Source organism: Phalacrocorax aristotelis, chromosome W (genome assembly GCF_949628215.1).
Source record: "Phalacrocorax aristotelis chromosome W, bGulAri2.1, whole genome shotgun sequence".
Lineage (NCBI taxonomy): Eukaryota > Metazoa > Chordata > Aves > Suliformes > Phalacrocoracidae > Phalacrocorax > Phalacrocorax aristotelis.
The window spans coordinates 7,386,073-7,405,002 of record NC_134310.1 but is presented as its reverse complement, the minus strand read 5'-3'; the positions used below and the strand labels follow the sequence as shown (position 1 = coordinate 7,405,002).

General features: G+C 55.4%; 2 protein-coding genes across 2 annotated transcripts; one reads left to right on the top strand and one right to left on the bottom strand.

The window, feature by feature from the left end:
- Positions 1-1,553: 1,553 nt before the first annotated feature.
- Positions 1,554-3,726, bottom strand: LOC142049731 (la-related protein 6-like). Its single transcript, XM_075077663.1, is given in 4 exon segments — positions 1,554-1,621; positions 1,624-2,539; positions 3,063-3,273; positions 3,560-3,726. Coding segments are annotated over 4 exon segments (1,362 nt in total).
- A 7,260-nt stretch (positions 3,727-10,986) lies between these two features.
- Positions 10,987-18,340, top strand: LOC142049730 (DNA-binding protein RFX2-like). The gene is made up of 8 exons (XM_075077662.1): positions 10,987-10,991; positions 12,842-12,993; positions 13,943-14,040; positions 14,698-14,847; positions 15,233-15,441; positions 15,761-15,914; positions 17,585-17,627; positions 17,782-18,340. The coding sequence occupies exons 1-8, from the start codon at positions 10,987-10,989 to the stop codon at positions 17,889-17,891; spliced, it is 921 nt and encodes a 306-aa protein (XP_074933763.1). The 3' UTR covers positions 17,892-18,340.
- The last annotated feature ends 590 nt before the right edge of the window (positions 18,341-18,930 follow it).

Genomic DNA, 18,930 nt, shown 5'->3' with positions numbered 1-18,930 from the left:
AGTGAAAAGCGGCACATACGGTGGCATTCTCTCTAGCAGCGGGCTGGATCGAGCCGCTGGCAAACAGAACAGGCAGATAAACGCTGTTTCATAGAATCATAGAATAGTTTGGCTTGGAAAGGACTTTTAGAGGCCACCTAGTCCAACCCCCCCTGCCATGAGCAGGGACACCTTCCACCCGATCAGGTGGGAGGGAGGGGAGACGAGGTATTGGGGGAGTGGCAGGGCGGTGTTGGTGGGTGGCAGTGGGGGTATGGCAGGGATGTGGAGGAGATGGGGGGAGTGGGTGGTGGTTGAGTAGGGGTGGTGTGCTTTCGGGGTTGGTTGGGGCAGAAGGGGATGTCGTAGGTTTGCTGGTATCTGTTGTGTTGGTTTCTGTTTCCATGAAAAGCTGTTCCTGCAAATGGCTGTGTGCCTGCGTGGGAGGGGGAGGGAGCACAGGGGCCACCGGGAAAGGGCACCCAAGGGGTACAGAAGCCCTGCTGAGCCCCAAATCACAGCCAGCGAGCCCCAAAGGGCACCAAGACACAGCCAGGACCGACTCACTGCCCACAGGGCAGGCAATGGCAGGGGGGACAGCACGGACACAGGCTTCCCCGGGCAAAGCAGCCCTTTGGTGGGGGAGCCACGACAGACAGCTCCTTGCAGGACTCACGGACACAGCCCCACGCAGAAAGCAGCACGGGGACCCTGGGACAGGGACACAGCTCGGGGGCTGGGGAGGGCACAGACACGCCCCAACAAGGCCTGCAAGGCCTCCGTCTTGAGCACGACCAGCGTCCCCTCCAGCAGGGACAGGGCTCGCTGCAAAGGCCCTCAAAGCCAATCAAGGCAATCACACCCTTCCTCACTCCCACCTCACTCAGCTCCAGAGACTGGCTTTGCCTCCCTCACCCACCAAAATAACCCAAATCACCCCCAGAATGGGGAGGGAGGGAGCTGCAGGCCAGCCAGGGAACCCCCTCCCCTTCTCTGCCTCCACCGTGGGCAGCTGCAACACCAAATAGGATTGGGGGAGGTTTGGGGGTGAGAGGGTTTGGGAATAATAAAAAAACTCACTGCAGCAGCCAGAAAGTGCCTGGAAGATTCGTCCCTCTTTATTGCCTATTTCCCATCCGAGAGCCACAACGTGGGCCAGTGCAGCCAACGACGACTTCGGGGAGCCACCTCAGCTTTGCGGGTAGGGCTTGCAGAAGGTGCGGGGTGAGGTCCCGTCAGAGCAGCCCCAGCACCGGTGGTCGTAGGGGATAAGCCCCTTCCTTCGGGCATTGCCGTGATGCCACTGGGGTGCTGGGAGCCCCTCTGGAGCCTGCACAGGCGCGCTCTCGGTGACACCAGCATGGTATGGTGCAGCTCCCTGGGTCACTGCTGCTCAGCATCTCGTCTCACATGCTGACCTGCTCCGAGCATCGTCATCAACCGATAACTACCGTCCCCTGCACCAGCTGCACCACCACTGCCCGCAGCTCTCAGGGCCCACACAGAGTTATTCTGATCGAGTGAAGTGGAAACGAAAAGAAAGAAAAATCCCCAAACGCAAAGGTAAATGAGCCTCAGTGCCGGAGGGTGAGCTTTCCTCTCCCCGTGCTGCTGCTGAAGCCCTTGGTGCCATCAGGGCCATTGGGAGGCGAAGCACCCCACCCCGCAGGCCAAGGGGCTCAGGCACCCGATTTCCTGCCAGGGAATTTCTGGGAGGAGGTGTGGCATGCAGAGCAGGCCTGCTGCCCCTGGGTGCCCACGTATCCACCCCGCTCCCCCAGCCGCAGCCATGGGGCCACTCCCTCCTGGAGCGGAAGCCGTGGCAGCCACCGGTGCCCAAGCCCATCCCGAGTGGGGGGAAGACTTTCCTGGTAAGGAGCGATCTTGTAAAGGTGTTGCTGAAGTCCCTGGGCTGGAAGGTGCTGCATGGGCAGGTGGGTGCCGAGGGTTCCGTGTTCAGGAGCAGGGACGGTGACACTGGAGCATTGCCTGACTCCGGAGAGCGGTAGAGCAGGGAGCCCCCAATGCCATAGGGGAAGATCGTGGCCGCCGCCTGCACCTTCCAATCGCACTGGTGAACCAGCTTCTTCGCCACCTCCCTCTTGTTCTGAGGTTCCTTCTTGGAGACCTTCCAGCAGAGCCAGACCACCCTGATGCTCTCACCGCACCGGTGGCTTCGGCGGCCGAGGTGCTCAAAGGCCCTGCGGGCGCTCCCCAGCCTATCGTACTCCACCAGGGCACAGCGCTTTCTCAGCAGCTCGGGGAAGAGCGACGTGTATTTCCGCACATCCGAGGGCAGCTTGCGGCCCGGCCGCAGGATGCGGATGGATACAATGGCACCATAGGGGCTGAACATACTCACGATGGTCCCCATGAAGTTATTCTGGATCGGCGGCAGCAGCTCCCAGGCCAGCAGCAGTTTGCTGGGGGAGAAGCTCCGCAGGCACTCGGGCAGGGGGACCCGCCGCCTCACTTTGGTGCCCTCCTTGTTCACTTCCAGCAGCTCCGAGAACTGCAGGGCGTAGAGTGTGAGCCGCCAGTCACGCGTCAGGTATTTCACCTGTGGGAGACAGGGAGCCACTGCGTCCCCATGAGTGTCCCCAGGCAGGGACCACCCTCAATCCATCATCCAGGCACGCTGAAGTCACGGCAAGGCACCATCCCCCTTTCACAGGAGCAGATGTGGGTCTGCAGCAGGTGGTCTCCAGTGCCCCTGGATTGCAGCAACAAGCTGCCGCTTCCCAGTACCTCACACCACCAGCACTTCACTGCGCTTCTTTGGTTAAGGGATGGTCTCTCCCAAAGCAGCGCGGGGGGACAACGGGCAGAAGAGGCAAATCCAGCACTGAGGACTGTTCACTGCTTCCCCAGCCACCCTCCCTGGTTGCAGAACTGCTGCAGCACATCGAGGGCAGGGAGCAGAGCCCAGCTCTGCACCACCAGCACTTCCCTGGGACACAGACAGCCTGAGGGGAGCCTGGACCTCCCCACACACCCCTCCAGAGACAGACAGAGCACACCCAGACACCCTCCACCCAAAGGCCCTTTCCCACCCCAGCTGGCAGGTGCCATGGACTGCCTACCTTCTTGAAGGATGTCAGCAGTTTGATGCTGACAAAGCCCATCTTCTTCTTTTGGACATGTTTCAGAAGGAAAGCATCCTTGGCCAGGTTCTCATCAGAAAGGTAGAACTCCACCTGGGACACAATCCTGCGGACCAGCTGCGGGTCGGGGGTGGAGGAGCTGCAGTCCAACAGGTCAGCCCCCCAAACATCACTTACATCAGAGAAGCTCCTGGCAGAGCAGCAGAGACAGGGGTGTGAGCTGGTGGCCTTTGGGACGCACAGCACTGCCTGGTCTCAGCTACAACAGTGCAGATGGCAGAGACACCGCAGAGACCCAGGGCCATCAGCTACAGGGGAGCAACGCCAGCCTGCACCCCGCGTGCCTCCCGATGCTGGGAGCACCAGTGCCAGACCGTGAACCCCAATCCATCCCAGACAAGGGACACATTCCCCTGGGGACAAACACGAGGCAAGAGCAGGGCTCAGCCCCCCCACTCATCCCAGCGGCCACGTACCCGTTGAAGCTTCTTAAGAAGTCCTCCTGGCTGAGCAGGGTGAGCGAGCGGCTCTGCGGTGGAAGGAGATGCCGCGCCGGGAAGGAACTCCTTTGTTCCAGCTGAGGGGTGCTGCAGCTGGGCTGGGAAGCGAGCCCTGAGGCCACCCCAGAACTACCTGATGACATTGCCCTTCACCTGGGATATTACAAAGGAGAAGCACAGTGCTAGGAGGCTTCCCAACTGCAGCCAGCCCCAGGGCAGAGCCCTGCTCTGGGCTGCAGCCCCCAGCCCAGGGATGGGGGAGCAGACGCAGCTCGTTGCTGTGCCCTTACCTGCTTAGCAGTGCTGAGAAAGGCAGAAAGAGCTGGCTTTACCTCCTAGAGACCTGCAAGCAGCAGGCCCCAAACCTCCCCTCCTCCAAACTAAGGCTCCTAAAAGACAAAGTGAAATGAAGAGAGGTAAAGCCCTTAGAGCACCCAAGCTGCTGGCTTATAAAGGCAGCCACTCAGAATGAGCTGCAGCAGGCAGTTATGGGCCTGCCCCCTCTGAGACCCAGCAGGCTCCAGGTGAAACCTGTCTGCTGGTTAAACAGCCCCAGCTCAGCCCCGGGAGCAGCCATGATTGCTAAGCCAGGCCAGGTGGGCAGGGGAGGGGCAGAGCCACTGGCACTGGTACCGGTACCCAGTGGTGCCCGGTGGTGCCCAGCAGGGTGGTGAACTGCTGCCATGAGGCATCTTGATCTGTGCCTCAGTTTCTGTGTCTTGTGCAGAGGCAGTAAGAGTGACCTGGAGGTGGAAGGAGGGTTGATTCCAGGGCACTCTTTGGGCTCCTGGTGCTGCCAGAGTGACAGGCAAAGGTCTTTCTTCCTGCAGCAATGTTCCTCATCCCAAGGAGAGGGAGCAGAAGAGCCCCAAGAATGGGCTGAAGCCCAGGGAAGGGCACAGGCCCCCTGGGAGGGGGTGACACTGTGGGGCAGGATGGCCCATAGCTTCAGTATGAGATGGGGAAGGAGGCCCGCGATGAAACTCATCCTTGATGCTTGACCCACCACCATGGGCAGCATGGAGATGGGGACATGGCTGTCAGAGCAGCGGGGGCTTGGGCAGGCAGGGCGGCCGTGCCAGGGCATGGTGGGCTGCCCAGGCGGCCGAGAACCGGAGCTGCCCATCTGTGCAGGCATGGGCTTTAGCCGATGTTGCTCTGTGCCCTGTGGCCACAAGAACCAGCCAAGGGCTCGCCACGCGTCCACCCTGAGCTCTCAGAACAACCTGTCACCAGACTGGCAGCACCTCCCATGCAGGCAGCCTGGTCCTCGGCTGCAGCACTGCAGTCTCCCCTGCCCAAACACCCTGCCCCAGCCATGCAGGGCTGCTGCCGATGAATCCCCGGGCTGTGCCGCACTCTCCAGCTCAAAGCTCGTCCTTCTGGGATGAGTCCCGGGGACCGGCAATGCCGAACCTCTTCTGGGTGTCACAAGCCCCCCGTTTTCCCTGGGGGCGGTGCACTTGCTGTCACTCCCGTACCACCTCCTGCCGCTCTCTGCTGGTTGGGAAGCGTGTGTCGGTGAGACGGTGAGATGGTGAGACGCAGGCAGCCCCGCTTCCCCCGCCCTTCGCTGGGGTCCCATTGCCGAGCCCGGCAGCTCCCCGGCCTGCCAGCCCAGCCCCGCAGCAACGCTCGCGCCGGAGTCTCTGCAGGGATTTGCCCCCCGGGGAGGGGCGATGGAGCCAGCAGCGAGCCGAACGGGGCCGGGGGCGCCTTCTAACGGCAGCATTCTGAGCTGCGCTTCGCTTTCCACCTGCAGCCGGGTACGCTCGGGGTCAGGAGGGGCTGCTCTGCTCCCCAGGGGGAAATAAGGCCCTCGTTCCCGCCCTGAGAGCTGGTATCCGAAGGAAGGTTCAGGCTGGTCCAGCCGTCCCCGCAAGACGGGATAATCCAGAGGGGGAGTGAAGCGAGCAAGGACACAGAGGGAGAGGTTGACGGTAAAGCTTCCCATTCCCACGGGGTGAGAGCAGGAATGACCTGTCAGCCGGCACATCCCTGTCTCGCTGCTCCCATCCTCCACACCTAGTCTGGAAGCATAATTAGAAAATGCTTCTTGTGGCCCCGTGCAGAGCAGCAGCCTGACCTTTCAGACGCTTCTCCCCTCCGTGAACTTTGGTGTAACGGGCATATTACCCCTTGTGCTGGTTTTGGCTGAGAAGGGGTTAATTCTCTCACTGTGGGGGGTCGGCTACCCTTCCAGCTTTCTGAGCTCTGCCTCGTGGCGGGGGGCTGGGAGGGGCAGGGCCATGGTGGGGGCGGGTGACCCCGACTGGCCAACGGCATGTTCATGCCATACCATGTGACACCAGGAGCAGTATATGAAGGGGGAGCAGTTGGCGGCTCAGGAGTGGTGCGGCGTTGGGTCGGTGGGCGGTGAGCGGCTGCGGCACGTGCGGTTCGTTTGAGCGGTTCGTTCCCCCTCTCCCCTCCCTTCCCCCCTCTCCCGGGGCTTTGCACCTCTCGTTGTTCTCCTTTACATTGCATTTCTGTTGTTGTTTCTTTGAATTTTCATTATTAAACTGTTCTTATCCCAACCCACGAGCGTTACCCTTCTGATTCTGTCCCCCATCTAGTGCAGAATCCTAAACAACTAGTAGAATATTTGGAGAAAGTACGTTGTTACGCTGGGAACTCCAGAGAGACACAGCTAACTGCAAGGTGCTGGGGCCTGGCCCATGCATACCGAGCCCTGCCCAACAGTAGTCAGTGCCCCCAGGGGGAAGAGAATGTCTCTGGGTTGAAATGCAAAGTGACTGGCACTGTAGTCACTCCAGCCCTGAGGACAGGCACTGCAGCCACTCAAACCCCCATGACAAGTACCGGAGCTGGCTCAAAGAATCAACCCGTACCAGTATCAGTTGCCCCCATACACAAGATGAAATATTGGAGGCGGACATCAACTCGTTTAAAACGGGATGATGAAGAACCAGGGCCGTCACGGGGAGAGGAGGAAGAAGTCATAAATGAAATAGAGACCACCCGATCCCTGTCCTTCAGCCAGTTGCGAGATATGCAAAAAGATTATAGCCATCGTTGAGGTGAGCACATTGTCACCTGGCTGCTCCGATGCTGGCATAATGGGGCCAGTAGCCTGGAACTAGAGGCAAAAGAAGCCAGACAACTGGGATCCCTTTCTGGGGAAGGGGGCGTTGACAAAGCAACTGGGAAAAAACCACAAGCCCTCAGCCTCTGGAGGCGACTCCTGCCTGGAGTGAAGGAAAGGTATCCCTTTAAAGAAGATGTTACATATCGCCCAGGAAAATGGACAACTGTGGAGAAAGGCATCCAGTATCTAAGGGAATTAGCTGTGTTTGAGGTGATTTATGGTGACCTGGACGATCAACGGTCCTCCAAAGATCCAGATGAAGCCGAGTGCACACGACCCACGTGGCGCAAGTTTGTACGGAGCGCACCATCTTCGCATGCAAAGTCATTGGCAGTGATGTCCTGGAAAGGTGACGAGACACCAACGGTGGCGGAGGTGATTGATAGACTCCGGGATTATGAAACAAATCTCTCTTCCTCGCTCGTCTCTGCTGTGGAGAAACTATCCCAAGAGGTCCAGCAACTCAAAGAAGATCTGTCCTACTCCCCACCTCGACAGGGTAGTGTCTCAGCTGTTAGGAATAAGCGTCCTTTGGCTCAAAGGAGGGGATACACACCACGGGCCACCCTATGGTTCTACCTGCGTGACCACGGAGAGGACATGATGAGGTGGGATGGCAAGCCTACCTCGACCCTACAGGCACGAGTGCGTGAACTGCAAGGAAGAACAGGCACTCAGGGAGGCTCTTCCAGGAAAGCTGCTGCTCCAGTTTCCATTGAGCAAGTCCCCAGACAGAGGAGTAGAAGCGCTGGTTTTATTTCTAAGCGTAATAGAGGGACTCCTGATTCACATTTGCAGGAGGTGAGTTGTGACTGCCACGATCAGGACTAGAGGGGCCCTGCCTCCTGCCGGGTGGAGGAAAGGGATAACCGGGCTTACTGGACTGTGTGGATGCGATGGCCTGGCATGTCCGACCCACAGGAGCATAAAGCTTTAGTGGACACCGGCACACAGTGCACCTTAATGCCATCAAACTAGAAAGGGGCAGAACCCATCAGCATTGCTGGAGTGACAGGGGGATCCCAAGAGCTAACTGTATTGGAGGCCAAAGTGAGCCTAACTGGTAATGAGTGGCAGAAGCACCCCATTGTGACTGGCCCCGAGGCTCCGTGCATCCTTGGCATAGACCATCTCAGGAGAGGGTATGTCAAGGACCCAAAAGGGTACAGGTGGGCTTTTGGTGTAGCTGCCTTGGAGACGAAGGAAACTAAACAGCTGTCTACCTTGCCTGGCCTCTCGAAGGACCCTTCTGTTGTGGGGTTGCTGAAGGTTAAAGAACAACAGGTGCCAATTGCCACCACAGCAGTGCACCGGTGGCAATATCGCACCAACAAAGACTCTCTCATCCCCATACATGAACTCATTCACCAACTGAGGAGCCAAGGAGTCATCAGTAAGATCCACTCACCCTTTAACAGTCCCATGTGGCCAGTACGGAAGTCTAATGGAGAGTGGAGGTTAACAGTAGACTATCGTGGCCTGAATGAAGTCACTCCAGCGTTGAGTGCTGCTGTGCCAGACATGCTAGAACTTCAATACGAACTGGAGTCCAAGGCGGCCAAGTGGTATGCCACAACCGATGTTGCTAACGCATTCTTCTCAATCCCTCTGGCAGCAGAGTGCAGGCCACAGTTTGCTTTCACATGGGCGGGCGTCCAGTACACCTGGAATCGACTGCCCCAGGGGTGGAAACACAGTCCTACCATTTGCCATGGACTGATTCAGACTGTACTGGAACAGGGAGAAGCTCCAGAACACCTTCAATACATTGATGACATCATTGTGTGGGGCAACACAGCGGAAGAACTTTTTGAGAAAGGAGAGAAAATAGTCCAAATCCTTCTGAAAGCTGGTTTTGCCATAAAACAAAGTAAGGTGAAAGGGACCCGCACGAGAAATCCAGTTCTTAGGAATCAAATGGCAAGATGGTCGTCGTCAGATTCCAATGGATGTGATCAAGAAAATAGCAGCCATGTCTCCACCAACTAGCAAAAAGGAGACGGAAGCTTTCTTGGGCGTTGTGGGTTTTTGGAGAATGCATATTCCACACTACAGTCTGATCGTAAGCCCTCTCTATCAAGTGACCCGGAAGAAGAATGATTTCAAATGGGGCCCTGAGCAACGACAAGCCTTTGAACAGATTAAACGAGAAATAGTTCATGCAGTAGCCCCTGGGCCAGTCTGGGCAGGACAAGATGTAAAAAATGTGCTCTACACTGCAGCTGGGGAGAATGGCCCTACCTGGAGCCTCTGGCAGAAAGCACCAGGGGAGACCTGGGGTCGACCCCTAGGGTTTTGGAGTCGGGGATACAGAGGGTCCGAAGCCCGCTATACTCCAACTGAAAAAGAGATATTGGCAGCATATGAAGGGGTCCGAGCTGCTTCAGAAGTGGTTGGTACTGAGGTACAGCTGCTCCTGGCACCCCGACTGCCAGTGCTGGGCTGGATGTTCAGAGGGAACCTCCCCTCTACACACCATGCAACTGATGCTACGCGGAGTAAATGGGTTGCACTGATCACCCAGCGGGCTCGAGTAGGAAACCCCGGTCGCCCAGGAATCTTGGAAGTGATTATGGACTGGCCAGAAGGCAAAGACTTTGGAATATCACCAGAGGAGGAGGTGACACGTGCTGAAGAAGCCCCACTCTCTAACAAACTGCCAGATGAGGAGAGGCAGTATGCCCTGTTCACCGATGGGTCCTGTCGCCTTGTGGGAAAGCACCGGAGATGGAAGGCTGCTGTATGGAGTCCTACACGACAAGTAGCAGAAACTGCTGAAGGAGAAGGTGAATCGAGCCACTTTGCAGAGGTAAAGGCCATCCAGCTGGCCTTGGACATTGCTGAATGGGAAAAGTGGCCAGTGCTCTATCTTTATACTGTCTCCTGGATGGTGGCAAATGCCCTGTGGGGCTGGCTGCAGCAGTGGAATCAAAGCAACTGGCAGCGCAGAGGCAAAGCCATCTGGGCCGTCACAATGTGGCAAGATATTGCTGCCCGGGTAGAGAACCTGGTTGTAAAGGTACGGCATGTGGATGCTCACGTCCCCAAGAGTCGGGCCACTGAAGAACATCGGAACAACCAGCAGGTAGATCAGGCTGCCAAGATTGAAGTGGCTGAGGTGGATCTGGACTGGCAACATAAGGGTGAACTATTTCTAGCTCGGTGGGCCCATGACACGTCAGGACATCAAGGGAGAGATGCAACATACAGGTGGGCTTGTGATCGAGGGGTGGACTTGGCCATGGACGCTATTGCGCAGGTTATCCACGAATGTGACACGTGCGCTGCAATCAAGCAAGCGAAGCGGGTAAAGCCTCTGTGGTATGGGAGACAATGGCTGAAGTATAAATACGGGGAGGCCTGGCAGATTGACTATATCACACTCCCACAAACCCGCCAAGGCAAGCGCCATGCGCTCACCATGGTAGAAGCAACCACGGGCTGGCTGGAAACATCTCCTGTCCCCCACACCACTGCCCGGAACACTCTCCTGGCTCTCAAACAACAAGTCCTGTGGCGACATGGCACCCCAGAGAGAACTGAGTCAGACAAGGGGACTCATTTCCAGAATAGCCTCATAGACACCTGGGCCAAAGAGCACGGCATTGAGTGGGTGTGTCACATCCCCTGTCACACACCAGCCTCTGGGAAAATTGAACGGTACAATGGACTCTTAAAAACGACACTGAGAGCAATGCGGGGGTGGGACATTCAAGCACTGGGATACACATTCAGCAAAAGCCACGTGGTTAGTCAACACGAGGGGATCTGCCAACCGAGCTGGCCCTGCCCAGTCAGAAATCCTACATACTGTGGAAGGGGACAGAGTCCCTGCAGTGCACGCAAAAAGTATGCTGGGCAAAAGAGTCTGGGTCCTTCCTGCCTCAGGCAAAGGCAAACCCACGCGTGGGATTGCTTTTGCTCGAGGACCTGGGTGCACTTGGTGGGTGATGCGGGAGGATGGAGAAATCCGATGGGTGCCTCAAGGGGATTTGATTTTGGGCGAAAACAGGCAATGAACTGAATGCCACAATGTGAACTGCTATATAATATTGTGTGTCACCTCCGTGTTGTATCAATGACATCAGAGTACGAGCCTCCCAACCCATGGAAGATCAACTGTGAAACAAGCCGTGCAGCAGTGATGGAAGGATGACCGACTCGGTATGCAGCAACCCAACGCCACACACACCACCTCTCCCACCCCCAAAGACTGATACGGCGGATGGAGCCCAGAGTCATGGACTGGGTGAACTCCATGGACGTTTAAATGGACATCTTACAGGGAAGGTCCATGAAGTAAGGGAATGATGTCGGTGTATTATGTTAAAGGATGGGTAGGAGAAGGGTGGTGGTTGGTACAGTTGTATTGCATCATATGGGACCTGGGCATGGTGTAAATGGTATGGAATAAGGGGTGGAGAATGTGCTGGTTTTGGCTGAGAAGGGGTTAATTCTCCTCACTGTGGGGGGGCGGCTGCCTTTCCAGCTTCCCACGCTCTGCCGCAGGGCGGGGGGCTGGGAGGGGCAGGGCCATGGTGGGGGCGGGTGACCCCGACTGGCCAACGGCATGTTCATGCCATACCATGTGACACCAGGAGCAGTATATGAAGGGGGAGCAGTTGGCGGCTCAGGAGCGGCGCGGCGTTTGGTCGGTGGGCGGTGAGCGGCTGCGGCACGTGCGGTTCATTTGGGCTGTTCTTTCCCCCTCTCCCCTCCCTTCCCCCCTACCCCGGGGTTTTGCACCTCTCGTTGCACCTCTCCTTTACATTGCATTTCTGTTGTTGTTTCTTTGAATTTTCATTATTAAACTGCTCTTATCCCAACCCACGAGCGTTACCCTTCTGATTCTCTCCCCCATCTACCGGTGGGGGAGTGAGCGAGCGACTGGGTGGGGTTGAGCTGCCGGCTAAGCCACGACACAAACCCTGGCCATCTCCGAGCCTCCTCTGAAGTACAACTGCTGCTGGTACGTCTTTGTCCAATTATATTTTCCATTGTACCCTCAAATTACCACAGAGACATTTCTCAAGCTCCAGAGAAAATGTAATGGGAGGCGCAGTAGATGAGGACAACGTATTCTTGTTCCTTTTATTACAAAGGGAAAGAAAACATTTTCCTTTCCACACTGAATAAAGCAGGCTGCGATTGTCTGCTTTTTGCCTAGTATAGCAGCGTGAATGGGGACAGCACTAGATTATTGGCTTCTTTTCTCCTGTTTCATCCCTAGCTAGAACATGAAAGACAGCAGCACCTTGCCCTCATCAGTAGTCCAGTGTCACTGAGTCCTGCCTAACTCTCACCGTCTTTCCCCACCCTTTTTATCCCCTGGATGTAACCCATGTCTTTCCTGAGTTCCCAGCTCCTAATCTAGGTAACATCCTCTTACAAGAAGGGGTCACCCCGAATGATGTGAAAATCCTGCTTTGATGCTCTGGCAGTGCTTAAGCCTTAAATTTTCTCTGCTTGCAGTTTAACCAAATAGCTTATGCCTTAATCATGCAGAATAAGTTTCCGTACCCCTATAAAGTGAAAATAACACCAGCTTGTTTGACCTCATTCGGTTAAGAGACAATATGCGTTGTTCTCATCAAAACACAAAACCTTTTTCCTTCTGAAAACATTCAGCATTTGAAGGTGTTAAACACCTCAAAGCTATTTGTAGGATCTGTCAACACCGGCTAATCTGCTCAAAAACCATTCGCCGCACACATTTTGTCCCCACTGCTACAGGTGAGGAGGTTGAGGGCAGAGGAGAGAGTGTGAAGGTTTTGGAAAGAGCTGGGTCCGTGAGGAAGAACCAGCTAAGCCTTTGCTTGCTGAAACGACTCTAGTGAAGTACAATGCCCAGGTGCACATGAACGTGAGTGTGTGAAAGGCAACTCAAGCTAAAGCTGGAAGAAGCGAAGGCCAAGCACTGGTTGCTAGGGATTTGAGGGAAAGCTGTGGCCAGGGCTCTGACCCCGTGGACAGAGAGGCGCTGCAGAGTCGGCAGAGACTTGTACAAGCGATCAAACGTTTCCTTTTGAAAGAAACATGACGAGCTGATTTTCTTCTGCTGAAAACCAGGGTTAGAAATCAAGAGGAAGGGTGAATGCCCTGAAGGCAAACCTGCTGCTAACGCTGCCTCCCTCCTCATCCTCCCACAGCGACGAAGAACACAAAGGGACCCTCCCAAGAGATCAGCTGATCACTCTGTGCAAATACGAACCCATCCTCAAACGGATGAGAGACTGTGATCACATCCTGTACCAGGCCCTGGTGGAGATTCTCATCCCAGACGTGCTCAGGCCGGTGCCCAGTGAGTACCCTGCGGCGTGGCTGGGAGGACACGGGTGGTCCCAACCTCTGCTCGGCTCCTGCTCCTCGCTGGGCTGAGTCACGGGATGTTGCGTGTGAGAAGCAGCGATCCGTGACTCACTCGGTCTGGCTACCGCTTGCCACGAGGGTTTCCATTGTAAAAGCTGAAGTAGAGGGTTTTGATTTGAATGCAGGCTAAAATATGATGGCAACAGCAGAAGTTCTCCTGCCGCGTTGCTCTACGTCGATGGTACTTTGTGACCCCTGGAAATTCCATGCTTTTTAAAGTTTGGTTGATTGCGTATCACTTCTGACGTTGGCTCGGAGTCAAGGTAAAGGCATAAGCTTAATGCACAGTGAAGCGCGGCTAATCCTTGCGAGGTGTTTCCTTGGAGATCGTACCTTTGTTTGTGTAGAACCATCCTGTCCCCTACTGCACCTCCTGGAAATCTGGGGTCAACTTTTGTTTGGGAGATTAGCGATGGGATACTGAGGGTTTTCTGTCTGATTGGGCTCCTCCTCAGCAAAGCGCGTGCGTCAGCCTCCCCGAGGCCTCCACGACAGCTCTGGAAAGCCACGTCCCTCTGGGCTGCTGCTGTCAGTCTCCATGCTGGGGCACATGGGTATCTTTACAGAGCATATTTCACCCTTGGAAAACACTCAGAAGGACTATGGATAAGAAAAGGATAAGAAAGAAGAAGACTAAGAAAATGAGAGTCAGAGTAAGAATAAAAATGAGCAGAAGAGTAAGGGTAAGAAAAGTTTGAGTTACAACATTAGAGAATAAGAAGTTTGAGTGCATCTCAGGACGCAGCTGGTTTCCCTGATGCTAACTTGAGCTCGCAGCTACCCAGATCAGCGGCTGTGCTTTCCACAGCAGCTCTCAGCTAGAAAGTGGTGTCCCAAGACGACATGGAGCAGCTTTTCTAACTCTGCAGACTTCTTTGCAGGCACGCTTACACAAGCAGTTGGTAATTTTGCCAAGAGTTTGGAAGGGTGGCTGATGAACGCAATGAGTGAACTTCCCCCCGAGATTGTCCGGGCCAAGGTAAGCAGAGGGAGCATGGGGCAGGTCCGGGGTAGGAACTGAGTGTGTGCGCATTGCAGTTTTCCACAGGGACTGGAAATCACTGCTGGGGTTTGGCCACATGTACTCCAGACTAGCACCATATAATGAATAATTATCCATGCAAATCGGCAAGGAGTGGGAGGACAGGCAGGGCAATCCCTTTGTACCAGAGGCTGATGGTGCTCTGTCCGTTGAGCCGTTCCCATGTCCCGGGATTGCAGATAAGCTTTCTGGAAGAAAATCTCTGCATGGCATGAAGCTGTCCTACTAAAAATTGCAGGACACCCCCTGGACTGAATGGCGTTGCAGAGATTGGACCTAAGGCTCCTACTGCCCCTCTCCTGAAGCCATGGATTCTTGCAGCCGCTTCTCACCTTGCCGGTCACTGCTAGAGGCAGAGTGAGGAAACCTCTTAGTTTAAAGAAAAGAAATGCAGAGGCTGCTTTGCGAGACACGATAGGTGGTGCAAAAGTGGTGCTCTGGAGCACTCGGGTATGCTTTGGGCAGCAGCGTGGGTGGGACTGTGCAGGTGATCCCAGCTGATGCGCACCGTGTGCTTGAGCTCAGCATTGAGAAGAGTTTGCCTTCCAGCCCCGTGGCCTCCTGCTCGCGGAGCCCTGCGTTGCTGTGTTGCAGGTGGGGGTAGTGAGTGCCTTTGCGCAGACGTTACAGAGCTACGCATCGCTGAACCGCCTGGCTCAGGCCGCCCGTGCGGTGCTGCAGAACACTTCCCAGATAAACCAGATGCTCGGCGATCTCAATCGGGTCGACTTCACCAACGTGCAGGTAACTTACGGTATCTGCTCCTCGGTCGTGTTGTCTAGAACTGGGAGTCTCTAATGAGGTTGTCTGCTGGTAACCAGCATCTTATTGCCAGAACTAAAAGGCAATTAAATGGACAATTGCACAGTTTGGGTGTTACTTGCCCGGGTAAGTCTGCCATCTCACTGTGAGTAGTGGAGAAGGTACTAAGGAGCTTCTGTAAGAAGCAGTGCTACCAACAATAATATAGTTCTCATAATAATATTGTGGTCAGGGCAGCTCGGAGGAGACATGGCTCAGAGCTGCTCTGGGGTCCTTGCCTACTAGAAATGCAGCTGAATTCCTAGGTTGGGATGGACCAACCGTGCAGGCTTGGCGTGAGTAACTGTCAGCCCTTCTTCCCGAGCAGGAGCAAGCCTCGTGGGTGTGCCAGTGCGAGGAAGGCATGGTACAGAAGCTGGAGCGGGATTTCAAGCTCACTCTGCAGCAGCAGAGTTCTCTGGACCAGTGGGCTAGCTGGCTGGATAATGTTGTTACTCAAGTCCTGAAGCATCACGAAGGCACTCCCAGCTTCCCCAAGGCAGCCAGACAGGTCTTGCTGAAATGGTCTTTCTATAGGTACATTTTCTTTCTCACTTTGGAGATATTTCTGCATCGGGCTCAGGGCACGTCAATAGCTCCTTGGAAAGCCAAGGCCAAGTTCTTTATTCCCGTGCAACTCTGGTTAATTATTGCTCTGCTCTGGTATCTGAACAGAGCGTTGTGTCTCCTGCATCCTTTCAGGATGGGGATAGGACTAATTTGCTTTGATACTCTTGGGTTCGAGGTAGGAACAGAGCACTGTGTCCCACAGTGCCTTCAGGGTCCAGAATTCACATCAGCCGTGATGCACGTATAAAACACAACCCAAATATTTTGTTTCCCGGCCGTGTTCCAGCTCCATGGTTATCCGGGACCTCACCTTGCGCAGTGCTGCCAGCTTTGGTTCCTTCCACCTGATTCGCCTGCTCTATGATGAATATATGTTTTATCTGGTAGAGCATTATGTTGCCCAGGCAACAGGGGAGAGGCCGACTGCTGTAATGGGAGAGGTGAGAATTGTTAATTCCCTAGAAACAAGCCCACACTACGCAGCTCTTTAAGAGGTTGGAACACGTGTGTTTCACAAACAGCGCTGTGCCCTGAACGTGTTTTTGTAGCCATCATTGCCAAAGCAGGTATGAGCTTTTTGAGTGCCTGGCACAAGAATCCAGCTCCTTGAGCCCCTTCCATCCTGGCTTGCTAATAGCTGAGCTGGTGGGTTTGGGGGCAGTTGAGCATCAGCTGGCCTTTGGCGGCCTGGAGGAGGGAGGAAAAGGATCTCCCTACTTCTCTCCATTACCTGTGGGCACCAACCCTGATGGCGGGATTCCTGCCAGGGCAAAGACCCATCAAAAAAACTAAACCAAGCAAAGAAAGGTCCAAAAGGTACTTTCCCTGCAGCTTTCGGTGGTACTGTTCACGGAACATGCTCAGGCCTCTGCAAGCTCCAGTTACACGCACAGTCAGCCCCTCTCTCTGTCTTTGACTTGAAGAAGAGAAACGGTGGGTTGTTTGTGTTGGGGGGTGTGTGGGGATTGGAGTTTTCTTTTAACCAATCAGCCAGTAAATCCGGTGCCTGGCTTGCAGGCAGGTCCTGTCCTGCCTAGCTGAGGTCACTTCTACTCTTTCCCTCTGAAAAATGCCTAGATTTAAAAGGCCCTCATCAACCTGTGATAGCAATATAGAAACTACTGTTAGTTTGAAACTGATCTCATTTGCTCCTTGAAGCTCATACCTGTTTTCTTCCTTCCCTGGAGCTCATGTAGGGGAGCCAGGCAAATCAACTGCCTGCCTGTCCCTTCCCCCCCACCCCCTTTAGGCCCATGCTGTTGCCCCAAGTCAGCAGCGCTGTAAGTTCCCGCTATTCCCTGCTAAACCTCTGTCTTTATTGATATTCAAGGAACATGAAAGGCAGAGAGTGGCTTCCAGCAAGACCCAGCTGTGGCAGGCTTTCATCCGTCAGGTTTTGCCTTCTTTCAACTCTTGCAATATTTCTGTTCTCCAGGAGGAGGCTGGATCTTCCCAGCAAAAGAGGATGAATCGTGTCCTTCCATTTCCATCGCTCACTTTTAAACTCCTGCTCTCCTCAGTGTCTTCCACTGCCCAACTTTGCATGACTTTTCAACACTACTGTTATAGCAATTTAGTGTTTCAGACGTCGTCATAGAGGTCTCCAGAACCCAATATATCCCCAGCGCTCTGGTTACACTTGACACGGCGGCCTTGCAAGGCAAAGCACTTCCGTGACGCAAATGCGAAGGCTTTGCACAGAGTTGCGCAGGGTGGAGCGATGGTAGAGCCCCAGGAGAGGGGAATAGCTGGCATGCCTGAGCAGCTGCCCGAGAGATGCAGAGGGCTGGAGAAAAGGCACCATCCTTCAGTCTGTGGCAGCACTTGGCCCTGACATGGCAGACAGAAAAATTTCTCCCTTCGTTCCACAGCTCCATCCTGCCTTGGATTGTTGCGTGTGGTGTTTGCCCAGAGGCTTCAATGCCAGCGGCAGACTTTTCCCCAAAATATGTGGTTGGTTTTGCTTTCTGCTTTTCACCGCCGGCACTGCTGATGCTCGTGCTTCCTCTGGAGCACTTAGGCTGCTTGTTAAAATTGCTTGGAAACAGATGCCAACTTCAGGTCTGGTCTCCATAAGCCTCACTCACCTTGTAATGCCTTTGTCTTTCAGTTTGGTGACCTCACACCTCTGTCTCCAACACCGCTGGACAAAGGTACCTCCTCTCCCTCAAGGGGAATCCTGCTGGGTCAGGGTTGAATCACTGTGGGAGGGGGAACCTCGTGCTGGCCCCTCCACCCTGCTCTGTTAGGAGAAAGGACCTCTTCCCCTCCGGTCGCCGTTCTCATGCCGAGACCTGTCCCTTACAGATGACATGAGTGACCTGGGCAGCGAGGTGGACACAGAATCCCGGAGCATGGGGGAGCCGCTGGTGAAACGGGAACGCAGCGACCCTGGCTACTCGCTGCAGGAGATCTGAAACAGGGACTCGGCTTTTCTCCAGCTGGACGAAGTCGTCTGGAGCCAGGCTTGATGGTCGCAAGCCTGAGTCTCCCCATATCTGCGTTATTAGTGCCTCTTAGTTTCTCCTTCTGTTTACTTGTGTTTGGGGATGGGCTCTGGTGGTGTCGCGGGCGGGCGGTGGGACGGGGCTGGTTTGTCCGCCTGCTTTCCTGTGGCATGACTGCTGGCTGGACGGCAAAGGTCCAGAGTCTGCTACCGAGCGATGGACGTCTCCGTGGTCAGCAGCGGATCGGACGTGCCTGGCTGTGAGCGGCTGTCCTCTCCAGCCTGAGCGAGGCGGGCAATCAACGCTTTCTCTCTCAGGGAAGGTGGTTTGGGTTTCTTCCCCACTGCTCAGACTTCACTGTGATACAAACTTGAACCAATCAGTGCCCAAGAAGAAGGAAAAATACCTGACCCTTCTCCTCCAGCCCTTCAAGACAAGCTGTCCTGGCTCTGACTTTGCCAGAGCACTCATGCCAGGGAGCGCGGGACAGTTGGTCTCTCTTGTACCCGCCTGGGAGAGGGCTCCGGGCTGCACATCCCTCTGGTCCCAGCGCAGCGGTGCACGCGCACGCTTCGGGACTGACACGTACGTGCTCTGGGACTGACACGTGCTCGCTCTGGGACTACGGGACCAGTGTTCCCACCTGCTCCTGTGTCTCCCCCGCTGGGTTTTTTCGTTGCCGAACCACAAATGCTCCTGGGACACCGTCAGGCCAACGCAAGGTACCAAAGCACTCCGAGGAAGCGGCGGCTGGTCGCAAAGCGTGTTCGTTGCACCCCTGCGCTCTGATGCCCTTGGGCAATTGCCCGGGCAACCCCCACCCTCACCAGGATAGCCAGGCAGAGGGGAACTGGTCCTGCGTCCTGGGTTTTGTCAAATTCTTGCTTGATGTCCTGCTAAAGGTAGGGTGCAGCGGCCTGCGGGGCTGCGCCCGGAGGTGGGTGAGGGTGTGCGACTGCAGTGCCTTAGGGTGGGCCGGCGTGCCCGCTTCCCCCCCGCTCGGGGCCAG

Bases quoted from the DNA above. Each gene is read 5' to 3' on its own strand.
- LOC142049730 (XM_075077662.1), top strand. The intron at 12,994-13,942 runs GTGAGTACCCTG...ACTTCTTTGCAG, and splicing joins CGTGCTCAGGCCGGTGCCCA to GCACGCTTACACAAGCAGTT. The intron at 17,628-17,781 runs GTACCTCCTCTC...TGTCCCTTACAG, and splicing joins TCCAACACCGCTGGACAAAG to ATGACATGAGTGACCTGGGC.